This window comes from Phasianus colchicus, chromosome 12 (genome assembly GCF_987193195.1).
Source record: "Phasianus colchicus chromosome 12, bPhaCol1.hap1.1, whole genome shotgun sequence".
In the NCBI taxonomy this organism is placed as follows: Eukaryota; Metazoa; Chordata; class Aves; order Galliformes; family Phasianidae; genus Phasianus; species Phasianus colchicus.
In genome coordinates this window covers 20,371,908-20,398,193 of record NC_143447.1, presented here as the reverse complement: position 1 = coordinate 20,398,193, position 26,286 = coordinate 20,371,908, and the positions used below count along the sequence as shown (strand labels likewise).

Sequence of the window (26,286 nt, the reverse complement as noted above, 5' to 3'; positions counted from 1 at the left end):
CTCCCGCATGGAGCAGGTGCAGTGCTTGCAGTGCTTGCAGTCTGCAGCAGCAGGGCTTCCCTGGCCCTGCAGTGCCCAATACCTGCCTGCTGCACGGCCACTGCCCACCACACACTGCTCTGTGGCTACAGGGGCACTGCTCCTCCTCTTCCCGCGTCCTCATTTATTTTTGGCTCCTGAGTTGTCAGAAGTGATTTGAGCTCAACAGTTTTTAAAACTCGAACTCCAAACAGCTATTTAAAGCCTTGACAGGATACAAGAGTGTATTAAAAACTTATTTTTAGACCCATTCTCGGTGCGCTCAGAAGCAGTTCAGTCTCCCCTGTTTCCTGCTGGCTGCAAGGGACGAGCTTGCAAGTGTGGCCAGCAGCCTTGGGACACAGGGTCCTGGGGCCCTGTCCCCCCACAGCCCCACACCCCTGTCACCTCCCCTCCAAGCTCCTGTGCCCGGTGTCCCAATATCGCCCTACGCAGCGCTCTGCAGGAGGCAGAGGGAGCACAGCATGCCGGTGTCACAGCCACATGGGGCACAGCAGCACCTGGGAAAGTGCTCTGTTCTGTACTGGGAACACTGGAGTTTGCTGTTGGAAACCAAAAGTCTGGCTGCAGCCGAGGTGGGCACAGCCCCCGTTACCCCAGCTCTGATGCCCCACACTGCAGTGTGTGGCTCCGTGGTTCTGCCTGGTGTGAGGAAACACAGGTTTGTTTTGGAGAGCTTTGGGACCTGCCAGCTTTCCAAGTTCGTATGATTAATGTAGAAATTAATTAGCGTGCTGCAGATTTAAAAAAGTCTGTTAATTAGAAATGATGTTGTTAAGTTTCCCAGAGCTTCGGGATGGGGGAAGATTTCCAAGCACACTTCTGCCCTCCGTGCGTTTTTCATTGCAAAGCCCTCACGCAGATGGTCACCTCTCCAGGGATCTCCACTGGCCTCAGATGTTTTATTCCCCACAGAGGTGTCAGCGGTTCTGATCTGGGATATTTTTCGGCCTGTGCTTAATTAGTCATAATTCAGAGGTTTCCATCAGTCACATACTGCACATGCTTAAGTGATAATGAGGCATTTCCACGCTGAATCACCACCTAATGGTTTACGACGATGATTTTGTTATTAAATCCTCAACCCCTGGCTCCAGAGAGCAGTGCTGGGAGCAGCCTGTTTGCTAATATGGGGAGACAGCGGAATGCGAGCAGAAAATATTATGAACTCGTCATGAGAGCGCTGACATATTGATGTGGCACCTGCACCTGCCTGCGGGGCTTTCCAAAAAGCGCTCAGGAACGGGGCTGACAGATTGGTGATTTTCAAATCCAGGCTGCTCTGCTTGCTCAGTGCAGCCAGCTGAGCTCTGGGCCTGTGTGAGCAGCTCGGGGGGCCGTGTGCTGTGGATCCGGGCAGCGTGACCCCCCCAGCTGCAAAAAGAAGCTGTGCCCCCAACCCCGTCCTGCAGCTCTGAGCAGCCCCAGCAGCTCCGTAGGGCTCAGCAGAGTGACGCTGCAGTGCAGTGAGCAGAGTGCTGTGCTCTGCTTCTCACCCCATGGAGGTGAGGGGCTTTAGAAAGGCCAGAGGTTCCGTTCACGTGTAGCAGCACTGCTGCTTCTGCTTGAGGAAGCACCTCCCCAGGGAATGAGGGAAGTGGTGCATTTAGAGGGTTTCCAGCAAGAAATTGTAAAATTGCCTCCCCGCGGGGCAGTGCAAAGCACTCTGTTAGTCGTTGTGTTTATTCATGAGCAAACCGGCCACTGAGCAACCGCGGTGTGCACACACCCTGGGAGCAGAGCATGGGGTTTTTCCACCCATTTGCCTCTGCTTTGCTCACGCTGGCTCCATCCTCTCCATAGGGAGAAATGTGGTCAGCAAAGGTGAGGAGATTCCCGGAGAGCTGGGGCCATGGCAGCAGCCACTGCGTGCCCTGGCAGCATCAGAAGCCGTGCCGGTTTGGAGTCTGCAGGGGTGGGTGTGCAGAGAGCACCTGCACAGTGCTGCACGGACACACGGAGCAGCACCGCAGCGTTCCTGGGAGAGGCTGTGGCTGTCAGCACGAGCAGCACTGTCTGGCACATGGCATCTCCGAGTGCCATTGGGCTCCATGCAGGGTGCAGCGTGGCTCACACTGCGTGCCCCCATGGGACCCTTTGGCACACACATGGCTGAGCTGAACACTGTGCTCATTCCATGTCTGAGCTGTGCTGCTCGGCCCAGCATGTGGCACCAGACTGGGCTCGGGGTGAGCTGACAGCAGTCAGATTTGCACCAGGGATCACCTCCCATGGGCAGAAGTACCATTTTAAAGGCTCCCGCATGGCTGCAATTTCTCCAGCATCCAGCAGAGAGATTTCACCTCTATATACCACACAGCTCAGCCCTCAGTGCTGAGCTGGCAATAACAGCAGGTAAGGAGGTACACAGCAGCTCCAGCAATGTGGCAGGACAGCTTCTCCTATTGCACACAGCACAGCAGTGCAGCTCCTCACCAGCTGTACCTCGTCCTGTGGCTCGGCCCATTGGTGCTGCTTTGGGCTGATTGCAGACAGGTGGTGCTGGGGGCAGGAGCTGGGCTGTGTCCTGCACCACCTGTACGTTTCTCTGTGGTGCTAAGGGTTCCAGCATGCTGGGGTGCTGCAGACTGACAGCAGCAGAGCCGTGGGCAGTGCTGTGCCTGGGGACCCCATGGCTACGCCATAAAGCTGTGCCCAGCACAGGGCAGCACAGAGCCAGCATCATGGCTGCAGCATTCAGTACCCAGGCAGGCCCTACAGCTGCTGCCGCCCTGTGCTAATGGCACACAGCCTTCACGTGGCAGCTGGTCCTGCCCTCCTAGAGCTGTTGCAGGCTTACAGCCCCTCAATGTGAGCTGTGCCTTGCCAAAGTGCGTGCTGCCTGTAGTAGCCAGCCAGGCAGAGGCTTGGATTGTGCTCTCAGGGCTGTTTTCTCATTTGGAGCTATTTGTTGGCATCGCCAGTGCTCTGGCTGCTGGGGACCCTCTGCTTCCCACCAGGAGCTGCACACAGCATTGCTGCCAGGTGAGTCTGTGGGTGCTGCTGCTGAAATGAGCTGCCTGGAGGGTGTGAGGCATTGGGGTTATCTCCTCCAAGGAGTTTTCCTGCTCTGAGCACACACTGCTTTGTCATTGCCCAGTGCCTCTCAGTGGCATCCTGACAATGAGATTCAGAGAATGGTGAGGGTGCTGCTGGTGGCTCCTGCTCACAGCTCTGCAGTGAAATAAATGTGCAGCTGTAGTGAGAAGGTGTTTGCAGGAGCGAGATGTGCTTGCTCACTCCGATCTCTCACGTGCTTCTCTTGCAAAACAGTGCTGGATTGAGGCAGGCTTGGAAAGTGGGTCAGGCACTTGTCTGCAGCGCTGCCCGCTGCCTGCACAGAGCAGCAAGCAGCACTGTGCCACAGTTGCCCACCCCCCAACAAGCTGCCCCCAGGGCTGCTGGGTGCCCAGTGAGCAACTCCCAGCTGGTTGCTATGGCAGTGGGATGGCTGTGAAGGTGCATGGTCCCAACACTGCAGCACAGGGTGCAATGAGCAGGAAATGGCATCCAGCTCGCAAAAATGAGGTGTCAGCAATTAGCCATATTTTAATGGGATTAAATGGCATGCTGCTGCTTGCAGTGCCAGAACAACCCGTGTACAATCCCAAAGGGTGGTGTGGGGACACTGCTCCCTGCTGTGTGGGGCTGGCAATGTTCTGCCCCTGGGATGGGGCTGCAGCCCCCATGGTGCTCTTGTAGGGCTGCTCTGTGATGGCTGCTCTGTGTGCGCCCTCAGTCTGTGCATACGCCTGTGCCTCTGTTAATTATAACTCGTTAGCCTTTAAGCTGCCAATGAGAATCAGTTCTACAGCAACATAAGCCTACCTTCCACCACGCAAACAGAAGCCAGCCCTGTGCTTCCCAGAGGGAGAGTGGGTTTCTGGGTGCTGCCACCTGTTGTGTCGGTGGCTCCGGCCAGCGGCACTTTGCATCCATCTGCTGACAGCGGTAACAAACAGCAGCACTGCAGCCCAATCACAGCGTGGATTTCCAAGAACAAATACCTGGAGGTTGCTGGCCCTGTGTGCTCGGGGACCAGGTCTGTCTCCATGTGATGCAGAGCCCTGTGTCAGAGGTTGGAGTGTGTGGGAGCTCCTGGGCATGGCTGGTGCTGTAGGGCAGAGCTGTGGCTGTGGGCTCCATGGGCTCTGCAGGGGTGCAGCACCCACAGCAGTTGTCAGCTGTGTGTGGTGCTTGTGTGTGAGATGCAGAGCTGTGATGTACCAGCACAGTGATCCCCAAATAGAGGAGCTATTAATAGCTGGGCAAGGAGCTTGGGGATGGGCGAGCAGGCTCTGCGTGGTTGGGTCCTGCACCAGCAGCTCCTGTGCTGAGTGGGGCTCCCTCTGCACCCCTCTGGCAGCAGGACTTGGGGCGTGAGAGCCTGGCAGGCTGCAGATCCACCATGAGCTGTTCCCAAATGCGGTTCCCTGAGTGGTGTTCAGGAAGAGCCGTGCTGCTGCCATCTGCTCACAGCCTGAGCCCTGGCACAGAACCGGAGCTCTCCTGAGCAGCTCCTGCTACGTCCATGTACAGGGCTGTCCCTGGGGAGGGCGGGCTGCGTAGCGGTGCTGACCTGTTTCTTGTTAGCCACCTTAAAACTGCTGCATTAGCATTGTCCTGGCTGGCTCTGTCTCTTTGGAAATACCTATTAATAAAGGCTGGCTCATAGCTACGTTAGTGCCTGCTCTGCTCTGGAGGTGCTGTGGCAACCAGACAATAACACACGCTGCCTCCCGTGCAAGTCACATCCAAGCTGTTTTCTCCTTCTCCTTCCACGCTTTGTGCAAAACAACGATGCTGAGCTGCAGAGCAGGAGCCGTGCCCTCGCTGCGTACCTGTGGGCTGCAGCCCCATCCTCCTGGGTGGGAGGACGCGGCACTGCCAGGGCTGGGACGGGGGCTCAGCCTTTGGGAGGAAGCAGTGCGTGGTGTCTGCGAATGGGGAGCGTTGCTGCAGATGACTGCAGGAGGAGGCGCAGCTCGGTGATGCTGTGAGTGACCATAGTGTCTGCATCTCCCAGCAAACCCATCTGTGGGAGCTGCCGCTGCACGATGGTGGGGGTGGGATCCAGCCACGCTCCCCTTTGATGCCCAAACAATCCATTCCATGTGGCCGTGCTGTGCTGGCACTGCGCGTGCAGCCACGGCGTGTGCAGAACACAGAGCAGGAATGCGTAATGAGATGAGATCTGACAGCCCATCTTCCTGGGAACGTCGCTGTGATCTGTGATAACACCCAGCCAGCTGGAATCGCCGCTCCGTCACCGTGTGCCTCGCACTGACTGAGCCCGCAGCTCAGGGGTGGCTGTGGGGCCCTGTGGCTCTGTGCCCCATGGCAGGGGAGCGGTGCCCTGCTGTGCTCTGACACATTGCTATTCCAGCTGCAGGCAGTTGTGTCTTATGTGGGTTTTTGCTGTTGTCGTGGGGCTGTTGTGGCAGAGTACAAAACCGATGCACAGAGGCCGTATGGATGCTGATGGGACGAGCTGCTCCCTTCCTCCTGCCTGCAGTGCAGAGCTGCCCCAGCAGAGACCCCAAGCACACACACAGCACTCTGCAGCCCGTGCTGCTGTGCCCTTCGTGTGAGAGCCTCCCTCCGTGACTAATTAATTTTTAATAATGTGCGGTGTGCTTGTTTTCAAAAAAAAAAAAAAAAGTAAATTAATTTGTAAACCATTTGCGCTATTTTATCTGTCACTTAAGCTGCTGGGATTTGCAATTTTAATGCATTACATCAGTTAATCAAAATTCTCTTCCAGCAACAGTTTTTAATTAAACCCACTTTCACTTTTTTTTTTTTTTTTTTTTTTTGCTAACTCAGTGCTGAAGGCTGCTAATTAGATCATGATTTCTTTTTGTCTTACATCCACCGCCCTGTTCTCAGGGCTGCAGCAGGGAGGTGTGCAGGCAGTGGGGCAGCACCGTGTGCTGTGTCCCATTGCATCCTGCATGGGCTCAGTGCTGGAACAGCAGTGCTGCTGCTCAGCAGCACCTCCAGCACTGTAACCTGGGTTTGTGGTCCATGGAGCTGTGCCTGCTCTGCGGGGCGCTGCCCTGGGCAGCTGCGTGGATGCTCACCTCACAGCGTGGCTGTGCTGCTCTACCCAGCGGTAAAGCATCAGTGCCTTTGTGTTTGACATGAAAACGTTCCCACTGCTGATTGGCAGCTGCTGAGTGGCAGTTTTTGTGGCTTTTTCTTTGATTTACACTCAGGGCACCCTTTGGGCAGCAGGGGGTGCACGGCTCCATCCATCCCGGCTGCGTTCCCATGCAGGTGGCTGCAGCCTGGGCTGGGTTGGCCCATCCACGTCCACTGCTGCCAGTCCCCTCTCCACGTACCCGTTGCAGGAGGGCCCTGCAAGCATCACTGCCCACGTTCCTGTGCTGGCTGTGTCTGGCTGTGCTGTGTTCTCGTGCCGCAGGCACAGGGATGCCCCCAGAGCCCCTACTGCCCTCCAGCTGTTTCCTAGCAGGCCCAGGGGTAACCCGCTGCAGTGGGGATATTGTCCTGGATACAGGCACTGCACACAGCCTTCAAAGCATTGGCACTGTAGAACGATGCTCTGTAACTGCCCAAACCTCACAGAGCACTGACATCATAGTCAGTTCCTATTACAGACACGGCTCCTTCTCTCTCAGCTGAATTTTTAAATCCGTCCCCAAAACAAGCAGCTCTGCAGTGATTGACACCTGCTGCGCCGTGCAGCTCGGCAGCAATCTCTGCTCTGACAGCTTGCTAACATGCTTCCCTGGCAGCAACCAATGCGCGGCGCTGAGCGGCTCTGACAGCCCCTGCTAAATTAACGCATGGAAATGAGGTCCTGAGCGCCGCTCCGACCCCATGGCCGCCTTTCTATGGCAGAGATGAGCTAAATAAACCACCTCCCTGTGCACGGCATGCTGTCATGGTGCGCTCACAGCATTCCGGTGCAGCAATCAGCCCCGTACCAACCCCAGCACTGCAGCCATGCAGCTGTGTCTGCCCCTTCTGCTCGTCTCACCCACCCCGCCCCAAACCCAACTCCTCTCTTCTGTGCTCATTTTCTTTTAGGATGTGTTGTCATCAGCCAAGGGTTGGTGCTGGGCTGTCCCAGCCCTGCTGCTCACTGTGTGCGCATGGAGAGGGGCCCAATGGCACCATCAGGACCTTGACTGAGAAAATGGAGGAATTCTGAAACGATGACAAGCTCATTGCTTTGTGCCGCCTGTTCTGCTAGCTGCTGTGCTTTAGAGGCATTTGTGCCATTTGCTGGAGTCGGTTGGAACAGAGAGACAACGCTGAGGTTTGTGGCATCACGGCAGCCTGGCAGGCTCAGTGCATGCAGCAAACCAGCAGGCGTGACATTCAGCTCACTGGTTTGGCTGCCAGGCAAAGCCTCCTGCCTTCAGCCTGCCTTCATCCTGCTCTTTCCCCGCTGTTCCTCTGTGCAGAAGTTCCCACTCTTTCTGGATTCGCACTGTTGTGAACAGAGCAGCTTAAAAACAAATCCCTGCTGTAAGAAGGGAATTGGCATTGGAATAGCAGAGCTCCGGATGGCCGTGTGGTGCCGGGCAGGGCAGCTCTCTGATCCCCACATGTTGGCTTTGTTCTGTGCTCTGCTCATAGCCATGGCCATGGGTGCAGCTGCTGAGCACCTGGAATGCACCAAATGTGAAGTTGTAGGGTTGCTTGATGTTTAGCTTGGCACTAAATGATACTAATCTGTGGCATGCTGCAAGGTGCAACCCTGTAAAGCATTTCCCTTGGAGCAAGGAGGATGCTGTGCTCTGGATGCTCTCATGCTGCTGCCATCCGGAATCCCCTCGGCTCCCGGTTCTCCCCTTGGGTGCAGGTGTGCAGGACACTCGGGGCTGCTGGGTGCTGCTTTCCCTTTGCTCCCCTGGAACTGGGCAGGCAGGAGCACCACCTGCAGCTGGGAGTCCCCCCCATGTGTGAGGTGAGCAGGGAAAACCACGGCTCTGTCTGGGGGGGATTTCTGCCCCGTGTCCCCACATGACCCCCCACAGCTGAGCCATCACAGCACTTCGTACGTCTGCACGAGGTGCAAATGCTGTGTGCATCAGGGCGGCCTGGACGTGCTGGCACGAGGGATCGGTGCTCTGGGGAAGCGTCTGTTTCAGTGTGCTTCCATCTTCTTTATGAGCAATTTAGAGGGAAACCAACCCTTGTTGCTGAAGCTGCGTGTTATGTAAACGCCGGCAGGGTGACTTGAACACACTCGTTTGGAGGAGCACACGGCCAGGCAGAGGGGAGCTGGCAGTGGGCCGGGATGGGACGGACCCCGTGTGCCAGGAGCGGCTCCGCATTGCTGTGCGCAGTGCCAACGCAGCCCGTGTGCCAGCAGTGCTGGTGGGGAGGGCTGAGCACACAGCTCTACTTCTGTGCCTCTGCTGCAGGAGGGTCCCTGTGAGCAGGAGGGGGTGTGGGAAAGACCTGCAGAAACCTTCCCATGTCAGACGGCCATGAAGCAAAGCATCTGCGTCCCGGGGAAAAGCCGCTGCTCCCACTGCCCTGGGGTGTGTGGCGCTATGGGAGCAATGGTGTTTAGTAGAAAATTCCCTCTTTCAAATGCAGTTGATTTGGATTCCCCCACGGTCTCAGTTCCAATGCACAGCCGACTGCTGGAAACGCTCTCCTTGAGACAGAAAATCTATGGGAAGGTGGGCAGCCTGATGAAGTATTCATGCAGGTTTTTACCATCAGCTTTCACCTGCTGGGAAAAAAAAAAAAAAAAAAAAAAGGCAATCTTTATTTTTAGTGAGCTCTGAGTAGGGCTGGAATAGAGGCAAGAGGCTCCTTCACATCCAGCAGTGTGGTCAGTGCCCCCCGAGGGAAGGAGGAAGGCAGCAGTGGGATGGGGGTGCACGAATGTTGGTGCTGGGATTGGGGGTCCAGCTGTGCCATGCTGGTCAGGGGTGGATTTGTGCAGTGTGTGGGTTATTCTGGCACTGCTGGGATTTCCTGGCAGCTCTGGTCCAGGACAGTGGAAATGTTGTCACCTGTGCCAGTATTTGGCTGTATGTATTTGAGTTTACCCTTAGGTGATGGTTGGGGGTTGCTGTGGGCTGCGGTCCCCATGGTAATCCCCATCCCATCCTGTCCTGGTGAGCACACGCAGCAATGAATTGCATTTGATGAATGTGCCGTATCCAGAAGGATTTCTCTGCATTAGCAAAGGTTTCCTTTGATTTCTTTCTATGAGTGACTCAAAAACACTCCACAGAGCCCAGCCCGGTCCCAGATGCACTCCAGAGCCACTGCTCCCAGTGTGTCTCCCCATTGTGTGCCCCCTGGTGCTCTGTCAGCATCAGGTGCTTAATTAATCTGATTAAAATAAACCTGGTCCTTGTGTGACAGAGGGGCCCTTAACAGCAAATCCCATCGTGGAGTGAGCAATGTGTGCCCCATCTCTGCACTCCCCACGTTGTGCTCCAGGCACTGTATGTCTGAATGTGCCTGCAGAACTCTGGGGGTGGCTGCCCCCTGGGCAGGCTGCAAGCTGGATAAGGTCCTGACTGATGGAGGGCACGTGGGGTTGTTTCGGTTCCAGCTAAAGAGAGCAGCCAAATGACCTGGATGAGGGGGCAGCCCCCAGACTGCCTCCCTGCTGGAACACTGTGGGGCTCTTCCCTGGTGAGATGGGACCCCCAGCCCCCCTTGCTGGGCTGGATTAGGGTTAGGGTGCCCTTGGGACAGCTAATCCACCCAACCTGTAAGCAGCTAATGGGGAGAGGATGGTGCAGTAATCACAGGGGTTTGCTGTGCTCCCGATGAGAACGGGCTGGTGTAACAGTGACAGCAGTGTGCTGCCCACACCACCTGTGCCATGACACCTGTTTGCTGTCCTGCCTGCCGCAGAGGTGCATTTCCCCCACCCTGACCAAATTCTGGGGCTCTGACACCTTACACCATCACTTCTTAGTAAATATGGGAGTGCTTTGCTCTCTTCCAAACCTGGAAAGATGGTCTGGTGGATAGAGATGGGCCGGTGGAGAGACATGGAGAAACAATCTCTCCACAATGCTAAGTAATTATTTGCTTCCTGAGCTTCAGTTATTAAATTCTTAATTAGAGATGGGCTGCGCTGCACAGTGCCATTGGCCACAGGCTGGCAGCCAGCAGCCCTGCCCATGGGACACCCACATCAGCGCGCTGTCCTTCGGCAGGGCTAATCCAGGTGGCCCTGGGGATGACGCACTCGGCACAGCACGGCACAGACTGTCCAAGGTGATCCCACACCTCCCTGCACTGTCACAGCACAAACGTAGCTGCTGTCCTCGGGCTGCTCCTTGGCACTGGGCTGCTCACGCCTCTGATGGTGTCAGGACATGGGGCAGCCGGCCTTGGCCTGGGCCCTTCCTGCCCGGAGAGCAGGGGGAGCCTGCGGTGCCCCAGCCATCCCAGCTGCAGCTGGTTGGCACCACCCCAGCAGAGCGTTGCCCTTCTCTCTCCTCTCGGCTCTGAGGGTACAGTTGGCTTTTCCAAAGCATCCAAGGGGAGGTCAAAAATAGCCTTTGCCAGGCTCCACTTTCAGTACTGCTGAATCCAGGTCTGGTGTGCTCTGTGAGCTTGCAAAGGTACCTGAAGGAGAGATTCTTTATCCTTGTGAAAGCTGCAAATTGGAAAAACCTCCAGTATACGTATGTATATTATTTGGGGATTGCTGGTGACTGCAGCCAGCAGTGGTTCCCTGCCTTTGCTGAGCACAGTGGCCACGGGGCTCTTACTGCTGCTTGCTGCTGAATGCAGCTGAGGGCAGCCCTCTCCCCACAGCTCTGGGGCAGAGCGGGGCCACACAGCACAGGGCTGCTCCCCATGCAGCCTCCTCCAGCTCCTTCCCTGCTCCTGCGAGCGCCGCATGCAACACCTCATCAAGTCTGTAATTGTTTGTTTACTCCTTTGCTAGTAAGATACAATATTGGTTTAATTAGAGAACAGAAACGAGTGCTCTCCTTGTTGGGAGGCTGACGCTCGGGTTGGACTGGGAGCTGCTGTGCCTGACACAGTGCTGTGCCCAGCTGTGGTGCCACTGCTACAGCCTGGCACACTGCGTTGCCTCCCGGAGCATCCTGCGTGTCCTGCCCTCGTAGGGATTTCACTCCTCAGGGATGAGAGCTGCTCTGTGAGCCATGTGCTGCAGTGCCGGTGTGCTGCGTGTTGGTGAGCTGGAACCAGGCACAGGTGCACCATGCACGGCCATGGGGATGGGGATGGCTCTGCTGTGCAGACAGCAGGGTGTGCAGGCTCTCAGTGCTGGGAGGAGCCCAGCATGTGCATGGTGCATCCCGGGGCTGGGGAGTTTCCATGGTGCTCAAGTGCTGCACCCACTTGTGCCCCCCTTCTGGGGGGCAGCGATTGCAGGGTTCTCCCTGCACCTTCAGCCACGGAGCCACGGGCACCTTCTACTGGTGCCTCAGATCCACAGACCCATCTTGTGCTCCCAAACACAGAGTGAGATAGACCATGTTGGCCTGGACTGCCTCCTGGCACAGTGCTCATTAGAACAGCATGGTGCAGGGAGGGCATGAAGCATGGCCATGGAGCACTCATTGCTGTGTCAGTGCTGGCAAAACAAACAGCCCCTATCTGGGACAGCAGGGCTGTTCCTCACCGGGCTCTCACAGGGCACTCATGGCTCTGCAGCTTTGCATGGATGCTATTTGCATTTTTACATAATGTTATGAGGTGCCTTACGAAGAGGTGGGAGGTGGCTGAGTGTGTGGGGAACCTTTCCTGCAGCGCGTGCTGCCAGCGCTCAGTGGCCCTTTGGAACAGGAGCGCCTGCTCAGCTTCCAGAGGCGTTTGCTTTTGCCACTGAGGGATGTCTGTCATGGAGGAGACAACACTTTTCCCATGTAAATCACTCACCAAATCGCACTCATCCTGTTGTTTATTTCCAGGAGCAGTGCTGTGCTACAGCTGCTGCGTGACAGGGCTGGGAGACACCGTCCTGTACCCCTGCACGGGCACTGCGGGTCACACCATGAGGAAGGGTGCTGTTATGTGACAGTGCCTGCCCTCAGCAGAGCCAACACGAGCACAGCTGGTGACAAAGGTGGAAGCAAGGGCTAGGACCGACAGGAGGTTCGTTTTGCACAGCTGATGATTTTGGCATGGAAAAACTGCAAGCTGTACGTTTCATTGGAGTCAGCAACAGGCACAGCACCTGCCCAGATACCAACAGCAGGATGGGAAGCAGCAGAAGCCCTCCCTCCTTCCTGCTGTGCTGCCCCTTCTCCTTGCATGGTTGTGAGCCTGGGGTGGTGTGTGTCCTCCCCCTGCACAGAGCAGAGTGTGGGGATCCCAGCAGGTCGTGCTGCAGGGGCTGCTGCTGCTGCAGGCACTGAGCCCCAGCTCAAGCCTCAGCTTTGTGAGAGGTGCGCATAGGCATCCTGATGTTTATAAATGCTTAAATGGGGAGAGAATTGCAATTAAGATCCCCACTGCAATTAAGATCCTTGAAAATAATGAGAACTCTTAGTTCTGGACAAACTGCTGTCCCCGCAGCCCCAGCAGCCAGGCTGGGCTGCATTGCTGTGAGATGCAGCTCGTGGAAGAAGTGATGCAAATGTCACCTCTGCTTCCCCAGAACACATTTCATGCGTTTGAACGGGGCGTGCTCATCCTTCCCAGCACTTTTGCACAGTGTTGGCATTACTGGCAGTGCTGGCTTCCAAGTTATCATTTGATCCAAGACCTTGCCAGCTTCCAGGAAGGATGTGACTGTGCCATTCCATGAGCAGCTCCTCCTGCCCATCCCCACACCGAGGCTTGTGCCCTGCAGTGGGCACATGCTGGTTGTGGGGAGCACCATCAGCCATGCGCTTTGACCCATCTGTAGCTCAGCAGAGGGCAGGGGGTAGGACAGGAGCAGGGCACAGCCCTGGCACTGCAGGAGGTGGATGTGCAGGGGGTGTCCCGGAGCTTCCTGGCTGCTACCACCCACAGCCAAGGCAATGCTGGCACAGTTTGGCCATGGGGACAGAAGGCTGCGCCCTGCTCAGCAGCTCCAGTGCCTGGAGACGTCAGCACCTTTCCCAATTCCAGCCCGTTCCCTCCTGTTACCATGGCAGCTTGTGACCTCACTAAATTCCTTGGAGATCTGCCAACGTGTTCAGCGGAAACAAAGCTAATTAGCGCGGTTCTCCTGATGCCCTCCGTGTCTGCAGGGCTCGGTCACCCCCGGGCAGGGGCTGCTGCTTCTGGCAGTGTGAGCAGGCAGCTCCCTCATCACCCCAGCTGCTGTGCGCGCACATCACCGCGGCCTCTGTCCCACCTGGAGCTCCTGGCAGCCCCCAGGAGACGGGCAGCACCTGCCCCCAGCCCTGCCCAGCCTCAGCTCCCAGTAGCGCCTGTTGTGCTCCGCTCTATGCAGCACTTCAGGCCTGAACACAGGAGGGGCTTAAAGGAGCGAGATGCACGGAGGTAAACAGAGATATTGCGGACTTCTCCCCCCTGTGACCTCCGGTAGTGGCTGTGCAGCTGGAGGGCTGTGATGAGGTGCTGCTCTCTCGTTGTGCGGTGGGACCGCCCCAACTTCAGGGACTGCAGTGGATGGGAATGGGATTACCTCCATCTGCCCTGTGGGGTCGGGAGGTGTGGGGCTGTATGTGAGACCCACCACGCGAGGGGGACGTGAGTGGAGACATCCCCCCAGTCAGCACTGGGTGCGGGGCTGCTACCCCAGAAGCTCGACGGCTGAGCTGCCCCGTGGGGCTGAGCGCAGCCACGGAGCTCTGAGGTTTGGGGCCGGCCCAGGGGTCCTGCTTACTGAGAATCCCACTTATTGGGGGTCTCCCTTAGCGGGATCCTGGCAAGCTGGGGCTTATGGTGGGCTCAGGGCCCCCACCGGCCGCGATCCCCGCTGCTCCGGGCTCCCTCTCGCCTCGAGGCTCCTTTGCCGACAGCTCCCCTCGGGTCGGGGTCCGTCCGGCGGCGCGCGGGGCATCGGGTGAGAGCCGTTCCGAGGTCGGCAGCGCCGTTACCCGCGGGGGCGGCCCCGGGGAGCAGCGCCTCGGGGAGGGGAAAGGAGAGGAGGAGGGGGCCGACCCCGGGGGGCGCGGCGCGGCCGCCCCCTCAGCCGTCGTTGGGGCAGAGCCATCCGCCCATCCGTCCCCGGCGCGGGGCGTCCCGGTGCCGCCGTTCGCGGCGGTGGCGGCGTTGGCACCGTCACATGACTCCGCCGCCTGCGGGAGACGCGGCTCCGGGACGCGGCGCTCCCCCGGCACTGCCGCCGCCGCCGCGGGAGGAGCGGAGCGGAGCGCAGAGCGGGGAGGGCGGCGGGGCCGGGCGGCGGCACGAGGAGATGAGGAGCCGGCGGCTCTCCGGGGGCAGCGGGCGCCGCTGATGCGGGCGCGGGGGCTGCGGCTGCTCGCCAGGTACCCGCCCGCCGCCTGCCCGCCGGGGACCATGTGAGGAGCCGCGGAGCCCACCAAGATGCAGAAGGGGATGCGGCTCAATGACGGGCACGTCACCTACCTGGGGCTGCTGGCGAAGAAGGACGGCGCCAGGAAGGGCTATCTGAGCAAGCGGAGCTCCGACAACACAAAATGGCACACCAAGTGGTTCGCGCTGCTGCAGAACATGCTCTTCTACTTCGAGACCGACTCCAGCTCCCGGCCCTCGGGGCTCTACCTGCTGGAGGGCTGCGTCTGCGACCGGGCGCCCTCCCCCAAGCCCTCCCTCTCGGCCAAGGACTCCCTGGAGAAGCAGGTGGGTGCCCGGGGCCGCCCGACCGCCCGCTGCCCCCGCACCGCCCGCTCCCGGTGCCGCGCTCCCCCCGCGGAGCCGCCCGCCCTCTGCCCACGCGTGATCGCGGCCGGGGGACGCGGGGTGCGGCGGGGTGGTGCTCCTAGGGTGCCGCCACCGGTCCCTGGGGCGGATCGCGGGGGGGGAGGGTGACGGGTCCCGCAATTAGCCCCGCTAATTACCCCCGCTAATTGCCGCAGGGCGCCACCCGGCGGTCGCGATTCGTGCTTTGCGCAGCGGAGCCCACGCGTGTCCGGGCGCTGTGCGGCTGCCGCCGTGCGTGAGGACCGGCAGAGCGGAGCGGCCGCGGCTCCCCCGGCTCCATCGGGGCGCTCCGTCCGCGTCGACCGACCTCGGGGTTTCCCCGCCGGCACAGAGCCGAGGGCGGCACGAGGCTCCTACGGGCGCCGCCGGGAACGGGTCGGTGAGGAAACCCGTGCTCTGAGCGCTGCCTGCAGCTCTGGGGTTGGGTGCCGCTCTTCGCCCCCTGCCGCACGCCCGCCTGGAAACGCCGTGCCCCCCCCCACGGACACACAGAGCAGTGCTGCTCCCGCAGCACAGGTGTCGATGGGTACGGTGGGTCCTGGCAGCTCCGTGGGGCACCGCACGCAGCTCCCACCAGCACAGCGCTGTGCCGTGAGCTGCAGAGCTCCGACCGCCCGCGGCTGTTGCCCGCAGGTTTTCTCGGCACGGGGCCGTGTTGTGCCCAGGGGGGCTCCAGCCTGGGGTCACAAACCCCCATCCGTTGCTCCAACTGTGTCGGATGCCCCCTCCAGATTTTGGAGGGCTGGTGCTGGGTTCGCCCCGCGGCGCGTTGCGTGCGGGCACGTGCTGAGCCCAGCGTCCGCGTGGAGCTGCGGGAAGCAGTGCGTGCACAGCCCCGGCTGCGTGCTCACAGGAGGCCCCGCGCCTCGTGCTCCGGCTCTGCAGCTCTTGCATAATGTGGCCGAGCAGTCACACGGTGAGCGGGGCTGATAGGGTGGCCTGCAGCGAGGCAGCAAGCTGCTGATCCTGGCACACTCAGCAACCCAACGCCCGGCAGCACTGGGGCTGCAGCAGCTCGGAGCCGTGGCACAGCTCTGGCACGGATTGCTGCAGCCGCATTGCTCCGGCTGAACGCTGCTTGTTGTTGTGCAGCAGTGGTGCCCTCGCAGTGCTGTTGCCTTTAAGTGGCTCCTGTGTGCTCCCGCTCTGCCTGCAGCAGCAGCAGCAAAGGCTGTGTGTCGGCTGGGGGTCACCGCCCCCTGCTTTGTTGCTGTGCCCCAGGGCAGCTCCATGGTTTGATCCTGGCTCCTTCGCCAGGTTTTGAGTCCTCGTATTTGTCCAGGAGGAATTTTCTGTTTGGGGAACACTGAGGGGTGGCTGTCACCATCCCTTTTGGATTCAGAGCACACCCAGAGGATCCATGTGTGTTGCATCTGCCCGTGGGGCACAGCAGTTCCTGCCACACGAGCTGCCTGCAGGGCTGCTGCTCTGCACCGATTCACCGGGGCCGGCACCTGGCTCTGCACCATATCTCATTATTGGGACAAATGCAGATGGAAGCACCCGGGCACTGGGTTGCCCACAGCTCTGCAAACTGGTTAATCTCCCAGCAGACGGGATGAGCAGGGGAATGCTGATAGTGCAGCTCTGCAGCTCGCTCAGTGCAGGATGGCTGGGGGTCTCTGGGTGGGGGGTGACAGCTCTGCAGAACAGAGGGGCTGCCTCCTCCCGTGCCGGTACGGAGCTGTGCTCGGCAGCGGTGGATCTTTGGAAGGTGTGGAGGAAATTTCTAGCATCACCCCTGATCACCATCAATTGTTGTTGGAGGGGATTTGCCCATCCAGGCTTCAGCTGTGAGCATGGGATTCCTTCCAAACCAAAGCAAAACCCAAAAGGTTTCAAATTGTCCATAAAGGAGAAATGTCAAAAGCTGTGCCTTTCAAAAGCTCTGTGTTTTCATGTTCACCTATTTTGCTTTGCTGCAGGTTTTTTGTTGTTGTTGTTGCTGAAACGCAGTGTGCTTGGCATGCAGCACATGTGAGAGGAAAGGAGTGAAGTTATTTGGAAAACGGAGGTACAGAACAGAGGATTTGGGCACCATGTCCCCGGCGTGGGGGGCCTTGGGGTGTGTGCTGCTCACTGGTTGCGGGTTCTCTGTTCACATGGTCTCAGCCGAAGGATGGGGTGATGCAGTGTGATCCGGCTTTGTCAGGGGGCAAAAAGCCCTTCCCCCACATTTGTCATGGAAATCCAAATAAGGACATCCGGGGACAACAGTCTTCTACAGATGTTGTATGAACAAAAGAGCTGAAGTCACAGCCCGCATTTTGCCCCAGCAGTCACAGAGAGGAGCTGATGGGAGGGCACCGCAGTGCTTTCTGCACCTCACAAGTGTTTGCCAGCACCTTGGCTGGCAGCTCCCTTTGGCACACGGCCGAGGTGGGGATGCCCGTGGTTACGGTGCTGCTCCCAGCCCCGTGCTTTGCCCAGGTGTCTGCAGTGAGCTGTGTGAAAGCAATGCAGTGTTGCACCAGGGGCGTTGAGAATGGAGCCCTACTCACATCAAGTTGGAATATTTGGGCAGACCTTGGTCTGCGAGCTATATACGTGCGTGTCCCTATGCAGCATCCCCAGGCACGGGTGGGGTGGTGCTGTGGGGAGCCCAGCAGAGCTGTCCTGCGTGGGGCAGGGGCTGCAGGCTGCTCCTGCTGCAATGCTCTCAGCCCAGAGCCTGGCAGTGCTCCAGGTGGAAGTGCCTTGTGCCCGCTGGGAGCTGGCTGGTGGCACCGAGCGTGGGCACAAAGCGTGGTGCTGTGTGTTGTCCCAGCAGGTAATGAGGTCTGCGGTGTCAGATGGGCTCCACGGTCCTAAGCAACCATGCTTCTGCTTGTGCCAGGCCTAACTCTGTTGTTCCCTTCCTTATTGTGAGTGCTGGAGATGTTTGGTCCCATCTTGTGCTTCAGTGCCCCTGGAGCACCTGGTGCTGTGCAGGAGGGATGGCAGCAGCACCCTGCCTGTCGCCCTGCAGTGCTGTGAGTGGGCACCACTGCGCTCTGCACAGAGCTCTCTTTGGGGTGGCACACACATTCATTGCAACCGTCTGGTGGCTTTGGCTGGGGATGTGCAGGATGCAGGAGCCCAGGTGTCCCCACCGTGGGCATGGGAGCAGGATAAGGGTGTGGGAATAGGACACGGGTGTGGCCCTTGAGTGCCAATGGGTCCTGCTGAACCCCATGGGGAGCTGGGGTGGGTGCAAGGCAAGCATGGGAGAACCCTGTGCATGGCTCCCTGCTGCCTTGTTGGGGGACCTGCACATCTCAGCACCCTGGGACAGCAGGACGCGAGTCCTGGGGTGCTCAGAGATGCCCAGCACAACTCCCAAGAAGCAGCAGGTGCTGCTCTGCCTCCATTCTGTGTGCTTGGCAGAGGGCAGTGCGGCTGCGCCAGCAGCACCAGCATGGGGACATCAGACACGAGGGAGGACATTTCTGCGGAGCCATCCCTGCACATTAATCACTTGGGTAGTCTCCTTCATTAATTCAAAGTCATTTGTTGAGGTTCTGGAAGCAGAAATAGCTCCCAAGCAGTGTTTTGCTATTGCGCTCTTGTCTCGGTAAAAATAGCTGCACTGCTGCTGGGCTGTTCTGCCGGAGCGATGGGGAACCGAGGTGCTGGAGTGGGGTGTGGGGACCAGGGCTGCAGCGGGGACCAGGCCAACTCCCTGCACTCTGCACCTCCTGCGCTGTGCCAGCTTTGCTGCTGTGGCCATGCAGGAATGGGGATGCAGCAGTGCAGCCTGCACCAGGGCTGAGCTGCTCTGGGCTGCGGGTGATGGGCACTGGGAGCAGCGTGCAGGTTCCTGCAGGAGTGGCTGTGCTGTGGAGATGTGGTCCTCCCCATTGCCCAGCTCAGCACCCAGTGGCCACGCACAGCATCCAGGTGCTGGAGTTTATTGGACTTCTGGAGCTAGGATTTTTCATGCTGGTGTCTGCCTCAGACTAACTGACTTCAGTGTGATTGAGCTGAAGGTTTTGGAGGCCGGGGCAAAAGCAGAATACACTCTCTGCCGGTGCTGAAAAACACTTGCAGCATCTCCCTGCCAAGCTCGGGCAGCTCTGGCCCTGGAGGAAGGACTCAGAGCATCGCCTGCTGCTGCTTTTCACTGCTTACCGTGACCTGAAATGCTCCCGTGCTGTTCCGCAGGCAGAGCCGCCATCAGCCGCGCCCTGGCGATGAAACGGGGGATGCCCAGTGCCCAGAGCCTGCGGGCTGCAGGGGGACTGCGGGAGGTGCTGCAGAATGCCTGAAATGAGGGACCCGAGGTGCACCTGTCTCGTTTCTCAGAAAGCAGAGCAAGGGGAGGTTTGATGAAAGGTGATTTGTGAGTGCCTCCACAGATGCGTGCTAATGAGAGCTTCCAATGAGCAGAAAAGGCAGTGAGAAGGAGAAGCGTGAGCTGCAGGAGCTGTGCCTGCTGCAGGATGGGGATAGTCTGCCTGCCCTTGGGCGGCTGGCACTGCCAGCTCTGGTGCCACCTCTGTGCCCCGAGCACAGCGAGCGCTGCTGGAGCCATTCCTGCGCCGTCGGGAGTGATGTGTGGCTGAGATAACAGCGGAGGCTCATAATTCAGGAGGAGATAACAGGCGGTGGGAGTTGTATTATTCAAATATAAAATAACTTCCTCCTTCGGAGCACGTTGCGCTTCCTGGGTGTTGGATGGGAGTGATGGCAGTGACAGCACACGGTGTGCACAGCTCCAGGGCCAGCACAGGGCGTGGCAGCACCACGGTGAGGCACAGCCACCCATGCAGCTCCAGAACCTGGACAGCTGTCTGTCAGGGGCGTCCTGCTGCCCCTAGAAGCCTTTGGGGTGGGAGAGAGGAGATGGAGGGGTGACGTGGCTCAGAGGTAGGGCTCCCCCAGTTGCTGCAGGGCACAAGGATGTGGCAGCGGGGTCCATCCCAGTGTGCAAGCCGTGCAGCTGTACCTGTCAGCTCTGGGGCTGTGCTGGGAGGATGCAGCACATGGAGGTCCCTGCAGGAGCCTCAGGTTGAGCGAGGCTGGGGCTGTTTCTGGCTGTTACCTGGTGAATGCAGCCCCATGTGGGCGCTGTGCTCCTTGCCCCTCACCCCCATGCTTGCGGCTTCTCCCAGCAGCCACGGTATCTGCTTGCCCTCATTGAACTCCACAGCACAGCAGCAGACAGCATCAGAAGGAGCTCTTTCCAGCAGGTTTCTGCCTGGCCCGGCTGCTGGCGGCAGTGCTGCGCGTTACCTGTCTCCTAGGAGACAGCAGAAAGCACAGCAACAGCGCAGGTTGGGGCCGCGCGGGCTGCCGCCGCCGCACAATTAACACCAATACTGTAAATGTCAAGGGAAGCTGAAAATAGCTGCTGCGCCCGTCCTGCCGTGCTGCGGCTGTGAGAATGCCCAGGGCCGGCACTGCTGCACGTGGGGCATGGCTCTGTGCAGGGTCCTGGCAGCGGGGATGGGATGGGGACATGGCAGGGATGGGATGGGAACGTGGCAGGGATGCAGCACTGCATCCCCTGCACATGGGAAGGCTCCCTCCTGGCCTGGGCTGTGATGTGTTCGTGTGCATTTGGGATCTGGCAGTGCCCAGCAGGATGTTGTTACTTGCAGGCGTTCCCTGCTCTGTGTTTCATAGCAGTGTCCCCCCTGCAGCTCCGTGGCTGTGCTCCTGGAGTGGTGCTGCAGAGCGCTTGGTTGTGAGCAGAGCAACATGCTGCTGACCACAGGGGTCCTCCTGACCCTGTCCTGCTCCCCCCACAGCATTACTTCACCGTGAACTTCAACCATGAGAACCAGAAGACGCTGGAGCTGCGCACAGAGGATGCCAAGGACTGTGATGAGTGGGTGGCGGCCATTGCCCACGCCAGGTAGCGAGGGCTGCCTCTGTGCCATGTGTCACTGCTTGTGCACCCCATCCCCTGCCACGTGTATGGGCCAGCGGGCTGCAGGGCTTCCATTGGGGATAGCAAAAATGGCTGGGAATGGGATTGTTGGAGTGGGTATTGCTGTGCTGGGCTGTATTGGTGCAGCATCCACTGGTGGGAGGACTGATGGCAAGGAGGGGATGGCAACGTGGGGCGCATGCGGGTGCTCAGAGGTATACAGCTCTCTGTATCCTGTCTGTGGGTCCCGCTGAGCTGTGTGTCTGGGGGGTGCGGTGTGGGGCCACTCTGACAGCTGCGTCTGCTCACAGCTACAGGACCCTGGCCACGGAGCACGAGGCGCTGATGCAGAAGTACCTCCATTTACTTCAGATCGTGGAAACGGAGAAAACTGTTGCCAAGCAACTCCGACAACAGATTGAGGATGGGGAGATCGAGATCGAGCGCCTGAAGGCGGAGGTGCGGGGCAGAGCGGGCACTGCAGCGGGCACTGCGGGCACAGTGCTGGGGCACACGTGGGGTTGTGTCGCACGTGGGGTTGAGTCACACGTGGTTGCTGGGGTGGGAGCAGTGCTGGGTAGAGAAATGGATCCTGGGCAGGGATGGGGGCTCCCGCCATTGCATTCTGCCTGCTGGGATTTGCCACAACAGGGCACTGCGTGTGGGCTGCGTCAGGGCTGTGCAGGGAGGGGGACAGGTGAGGCAAATAGGGTACGCCTTGCTTAGGGCACATCACTTCCAGCCATTCATTGTTAGGGTCCATCAACTGATATGGAATCTGGAATAATCTCACTTGGTGTCTACCTGAAACCCAAACCTTCCTTTCTTTTCCTTTATCCCCAAAACTAGATTATTTTTTTTTTTCCTTCCCAGTATTCTTTGAAAGCTTTCTTATTTCTATTATCTGTCTATAAAGTCAGAATTCAGTTTCCCTGACGTTTGTTTTCTGGATGGTATTTTTTCCAGACCTTTTCTTGTAGCTTTGTCAATGGTTGCAGGGCTGTGGGTGGGGGTGAAGCAGTACAGACAGGGGTGAGAAGGATGGGCAAGGAGTGCAGCGTGCTGTGCTGGGTGCTGGCTGTGACTCGGGCAGGTTGGGGGCACTGCTGCATCCCCACTGCCATCCCACCAAGGACAGCATCCGCTGCGCCGTGTCCATAGTGCAGCACGTGCCAGGTCCTGCTGTGAGGACACTGCAGGTGCTGCTGTCCCTGTGCTGCAGATCGCTTCCCTGCTGAAGGACCATGAACGCATCCAGTCAGTGCAGAGCAGCGCGCCCAGCGACGACGACAGTGACATCAAGAAAATCAAAAAGGTTCGGCACAGCCGGGGCGTGGAGCTGCAGGGTCAATGTGGGGATGCTAGGGGGGAGCTTGGCTTTCAGCTGGGCATCCCCCCGCTGCGTTGGGCTGAGTACCCACACGGTACCCACACGGAGCTGCTGCCACTGTGCTGCATTGCATCCACGTGGCCAGGAGTGAGCAGCCTTCTTTGGGGGGGTCACATTCACCTGCACAGAAGCACTGTTGGCCGCTGCTGCCCGCCGGCACCATGGGCTGCAGCCTGCCCAGCGCCGGGCACAGTGCTCGGTTAGTCAGCCTGTGCTAATGAGCCAGCCTGCTCTAACAAGCACTGCTCCCCCAGGTGCAGAGCTTCCTGCGTGGCTGGCTGTGCCGCAGGAAGTGGAAGACCATCATCCAGGACTACATCAGGTCCCCGCACGCCGACAGCATGCGCAAGAGGAACCAGGTGGTGTTCAGCATGCTGGAGGCCGAGGCTGAATACGTGCAGCAGCTGCACATCCTGGTCAACAACTTCCTGCGGCCGCTGCGCATGGCTGCCAGTTCCAAGAAGCCGCCCATCACGCACGATGATGTCAGCAGCATCTTCCTCAACAGGTGGGCTCCTTGTGGAGTTCCCTCCACTTGGGAACGTTCTGTGATCCTGTTCTGAGCAATCCAACCAAATTCATAGTGTTGGTGCAGGGAGGGGAGCGTTACTGCCAGGCCTGGGGAATGCAGGGATGGTTTTTTGGCTGTTGGGAATTAAATATGCATCGCTCCACTGGCGGCACATGGAGACAAGGGGCAGCCGCCACAGTGGGCATCCATTTCACAGGGAGCAGGAGTAAGCAAAGGGGAATCCTGGTTAGCTCCCAGCCTGCAGCCAGAGGAGTGGGCTTTGCAAAGTGGTGCCTGGTGATGTGCATGGAAGAGACACTGGGCACAGAGGAGGCGATGCTGCATTGTGGGGGCTGAGATGGTGGGAACCCCCAGGCTCAGGGTGCTGCCAAGTGCCCGCTTACCGTGGTGGGACCTCCCTGCAGCCCCCCTGGCAGGACTCATCCCCAGTCTGCTCCACACGCAGCTGGGGGGTGATTTGTCCGATTATTATCTCTTCTTGTTCATCTGTCCTATGCCTGTGGGTTTCTTTGCAGCGAAACGATCATGTTTTTGCACCAAATCTTTTACCAAGGCCTGAAAGCAAGGATATCCAGCTGGCCGACGCTCGTGCTGGGTGAGTGCCCCTCAGTGCTGCTCTGCTCCCCACTTCTCGCTGCTGTCCTAACGAGGCTTGGCAAATTTGTGCTAATTGTTGGCAGCGGTGAAGTGCAGCACCGCACATCGCTGCCGGCCCCTGAGCCTCGTTAACGTCAGGCATGGGCCTGAGCAAAAAAAAAAAAAAAAAAGAGTAAATGGAGAAAGCCAATTGCTGCCTCTGTCCACAGCCGACCTCTTTGACATCCTGCTGCCCATGCTGAACATCTACCAGGAGTTTGTGCGGAACCACCAGTACAGCCTGCAGATCCTGGCGCACTGCAAGCAGAACCGCGACTTCGACAAGCTGCTGAAGCACTATGAGGCCAAGCCCGACTGCGAGGAGCGCACGCTGGAGACCTTCCTCACCTACCCCATGTTCCAGGTGACCGTGGCTGATAGCCCCCCGTGCCTCAGCCCAGCCCCAGCCCTGTGCTGCGCTGCTGAGCCCCTCTCTGCTCTGTGCCGCAGATCCCCCGGTACATCCTGACGCTGCACGAGCTGCTGGCGCACACCCCGCACGAGCACGTGGAGAGGAACAGCCTGGATTACGCCAAGTCCAAGCTGGAGGAGCTCTCCAGGTCAGAGCCGTGGGGTGACACAGGGCTGCGTGGTATGGATGGAGGCGGTGGTTCTGGGAATGTCCCTTCATTTGTGAGCTTACCCAGTGCAGCCCCCCAGCCTGTTTCAAGGGAGCTGTGGAACAGCTTGGGTGCGTGTCACTGGAGCTCACCTCCCTCCTTCAGGATAATGCACGATGAAGTGAGTGAGACCGAGAACATCCGAAAAAATCTGGCAATAGAGCGGATGATCATTGAGGGCTGTGAGATTCTGCTGGACACCAGCCAGACCTTTGTACGACAAGGTACCGTGCTCCTGCTGCCATGCCCTCCTCGGTCAGTGCAGCACCCCATGGCACCTGCTGTCCCTGCCACTCCACGGAGCCAGCCAGAGCCAGGGATGGGTGCTCTCCCTGCAGGGTCCCTCATCCAAGTGCCGATGTCAGAGAAGGGGAAGATCACACGCGGGCGGCTGGGCTCTCTGTCACTGCGCAAGGAGGGCGAGCGGCAGTGCTTCCTCTTCTCCAAGCACCTGATCATCTGCACACGTGGCTCTGGCGGCAAGCTGCACCTCACCAAGGTGGGCACTGGGGGTGGGCATGGCACTTGTCAGGGTCATAGAGCAGCAGTGGCCGGGGCAGCGGCTCCCCATCCCGCTGGGACTGGATTTAACATCCTGCTTCTGACCCCAATTCCCACTCTGCAGAATGGTGTCATCTCCCTCATCGACTGCACGCTGATCGAGGAACAGGAGAGCACTGATGAGGACGGTAGGTACCCCCACTGCCCCACAGTTCCTGTGCCCTTCCTTGGGGTGGGGGGATTTGGCTTGTGCACCCTTCTGTCCAATGTCACTGTGTGCACTTGCTCTGCTCCAAAGTGAAAGCTTCAGGACAGGACATCGACCACCTCGACTTCAAGATTGTGGTGGAGCCAAAGGACGCATCGTCCTTCACCGTCATCCTTGTGGCATCCTCCAGGCAGGAGAAGGCTGCCTGGACCAGTGACATCAGCCAGGTATGGCTCGCCCCTGGGGGCCAGCATGCATGCTGTGTGGCCACAGAACATCACCAGAAGGTGTTTCTGGTGTCTGGTGGCTCAAACAGTGGAAGTGGAGTATGGGGATGCCAAGAGCTGCACCACGTGGATACAGGGTGTCCTGTGGGCTGCCTATGGGCTGTGCCTAGAGTTGACTTCTCCCCTGACCCCTGCATGTGGTAACACCTTACGAGCTCTGCACTTGCTTTGCACAAAGTTGGATTTTTGGAAAAAATTCTCCAAAAGAGAAGAAATGGGAGCGGGGTGCTTCTCCCACCACTGCCCCCTCCCATGTCCCCCACTGTATCTCACAGTGCGTGGACAACATCCGCTGCAATGGGCTCATGATGAATGCCTTCGAGGAGAACTCCAAGGTCACCGTGCCGCAGATGATCAAGTGAGTGCTGTGGGGCAACAGTGTGTGCTTCACTGCCCCAGCTTTGCCACCTATTTGGGGCCCAGCCTTCCCTGGAGCAGTCCCGAGGCGCCCCATGTGCAGGGCTCCATCCCCCAGCACCCTCATCCCCAGTCCCTGCATGCCTGCGGCCGCTCGTGCCCTGCAGCTCTTGGTCTCGTTCCAGGCTGGAGCCACAGATCTCTTGTTTCTCTGCAGGTCTGATGCCAGCTTGTATTGTGATGATGTTGACATTAGGTTCAGTAAAACGATGAATTCCTGCAAGGTCCTCCAGATCCGCTATGCAAGCGTGGAACGGCTGCTGGAGCGGCTGACAGACCTGCGCTTCCTGAGCATCGACTTTCTGAACACGTTCCTGCACTCGTACCGCGTCTTCACCACCGCCCTGGTCGTTCTTGACAAGCTCATCACCATCTACAAGAAACCCATCAGCGCCATCCCTGCGCGGTGAGGCTCTGCGCTGTCTCCCACCTGGTGGCGCGCTGTGCCATGCCGTGCTGCAGGGTGAGTGCTGGCTCTCGTTTCCTCCTGCAGGTCCCTGGAGCTGCTGTTTGCCAGCAGCCAGAACACCAAGCTGCTCTACGGGGAGCCCCCCAAGTCCCCCCGCGCCAACCGCAAGTTCTCCTCGCCGCCGCCGCTCTCCATCACCAAATCGTCGTCCCCCAGCCGGCGCAGGAAGCTCTCCCTCAACATCCCCATCATCACTGGGGGCAAGGCGCTGGACCTGGCGGCGCTGAGCTGCTCCTCCAACGGCTATGCAAGCATGTACTCCTCCATGGGCCCCTTCAGCAAGACCACCCTGGACATCAACAAGCTGTACGTGTCCAGCAGCTACCCCAACAAGATCCCTGATGAAGGGGAAGCGGCCACGGAGAAACAGGAGGAGATGCTGCCAAGCAAGCAGAGTGAGTCCCCGTGGGAAGGGCAGATGGTGTCCTGGCTGTGACCTGCTGGGGTCACATTGCCATCGTGCAGGTGCCTGGGCTGCAGTTCTGGGGTAGGGCAGGGGCTGTAGGGAAACATGGAACGGCCAAAATGGGGCCG

At 58.9% G+C, this 26,286-nt stretch overlaps 1 protein-coding gene across 3 annotated transcripts in view; it reads left to right on the top strand.

Moving 5' to 3' along the window:
• The window catches only part of RASGRF1 (Ras protein specific guanine nucleotide releasing factor 1), a 48,873-nt gene that overhangs the window by 15,680 nt on the left and 6,907 nt on the right, over positions 1-26,286 (top strand). The window contains exons 1-15 of one of the 3 annotated variants that reach the window (XM_090149211.1): positions 14,332-14,757; positions 20,571-20,677; positions 21,004-21,151; positions 21,915-22,007; positions 22,337-22,590; positions 23,130-23,209; positions 23,421-23,614; positions 23,701-23,810; positions 23,976-24,094; positions 24,209-24,369; positions 24,496-24,559; positions 24,670-24,806; positions 25,142-25,224; positions 25,480-25,689; positions 25,777-26,147. In XM_090149211.1, coding sequence (XP_090005337.1) covers positions 14,482-14,757; positions 20,571-20,677; positions 21,004-21,151; positions 21,915-22,007; positions 22,337-22,590; positions 23,130-23,209; positions 23,421-23,614; positions 23,701-23,810; positions 23,976-24,094; positions 24,209-24,369; positions 24,496-24,559; positions 24,670-24,806; positions 25,142-25,224; positions 25,480-25,689; positions 25,777-26,147 — 2,407 coding nt within the window. In that variant the 5' untranslated portion in view covers positions 14,332-14,481. Of the gene's footprint in view, positions 1-14,331; positions 14,758-20,570; positions 20,678-21,003; positions 21,152-21,914; positions 22,008-22,336; positions 22,591-23,129; positions 23,210-23,420; positions 23,615-23,700; positions 23,811-23,975; positions 24,095-24,208; positions 24,370-24,495; positions 24,560-24,669; positions 24,807-25,141; positions 25,225-25,440; positions 25,690-25,776; positions 26,148-26,286 lie in introns of those variants that run through there. The other 2 variants (XM_031587934.2, XM_090149212.1) reach the window with 2 other exon arrangements.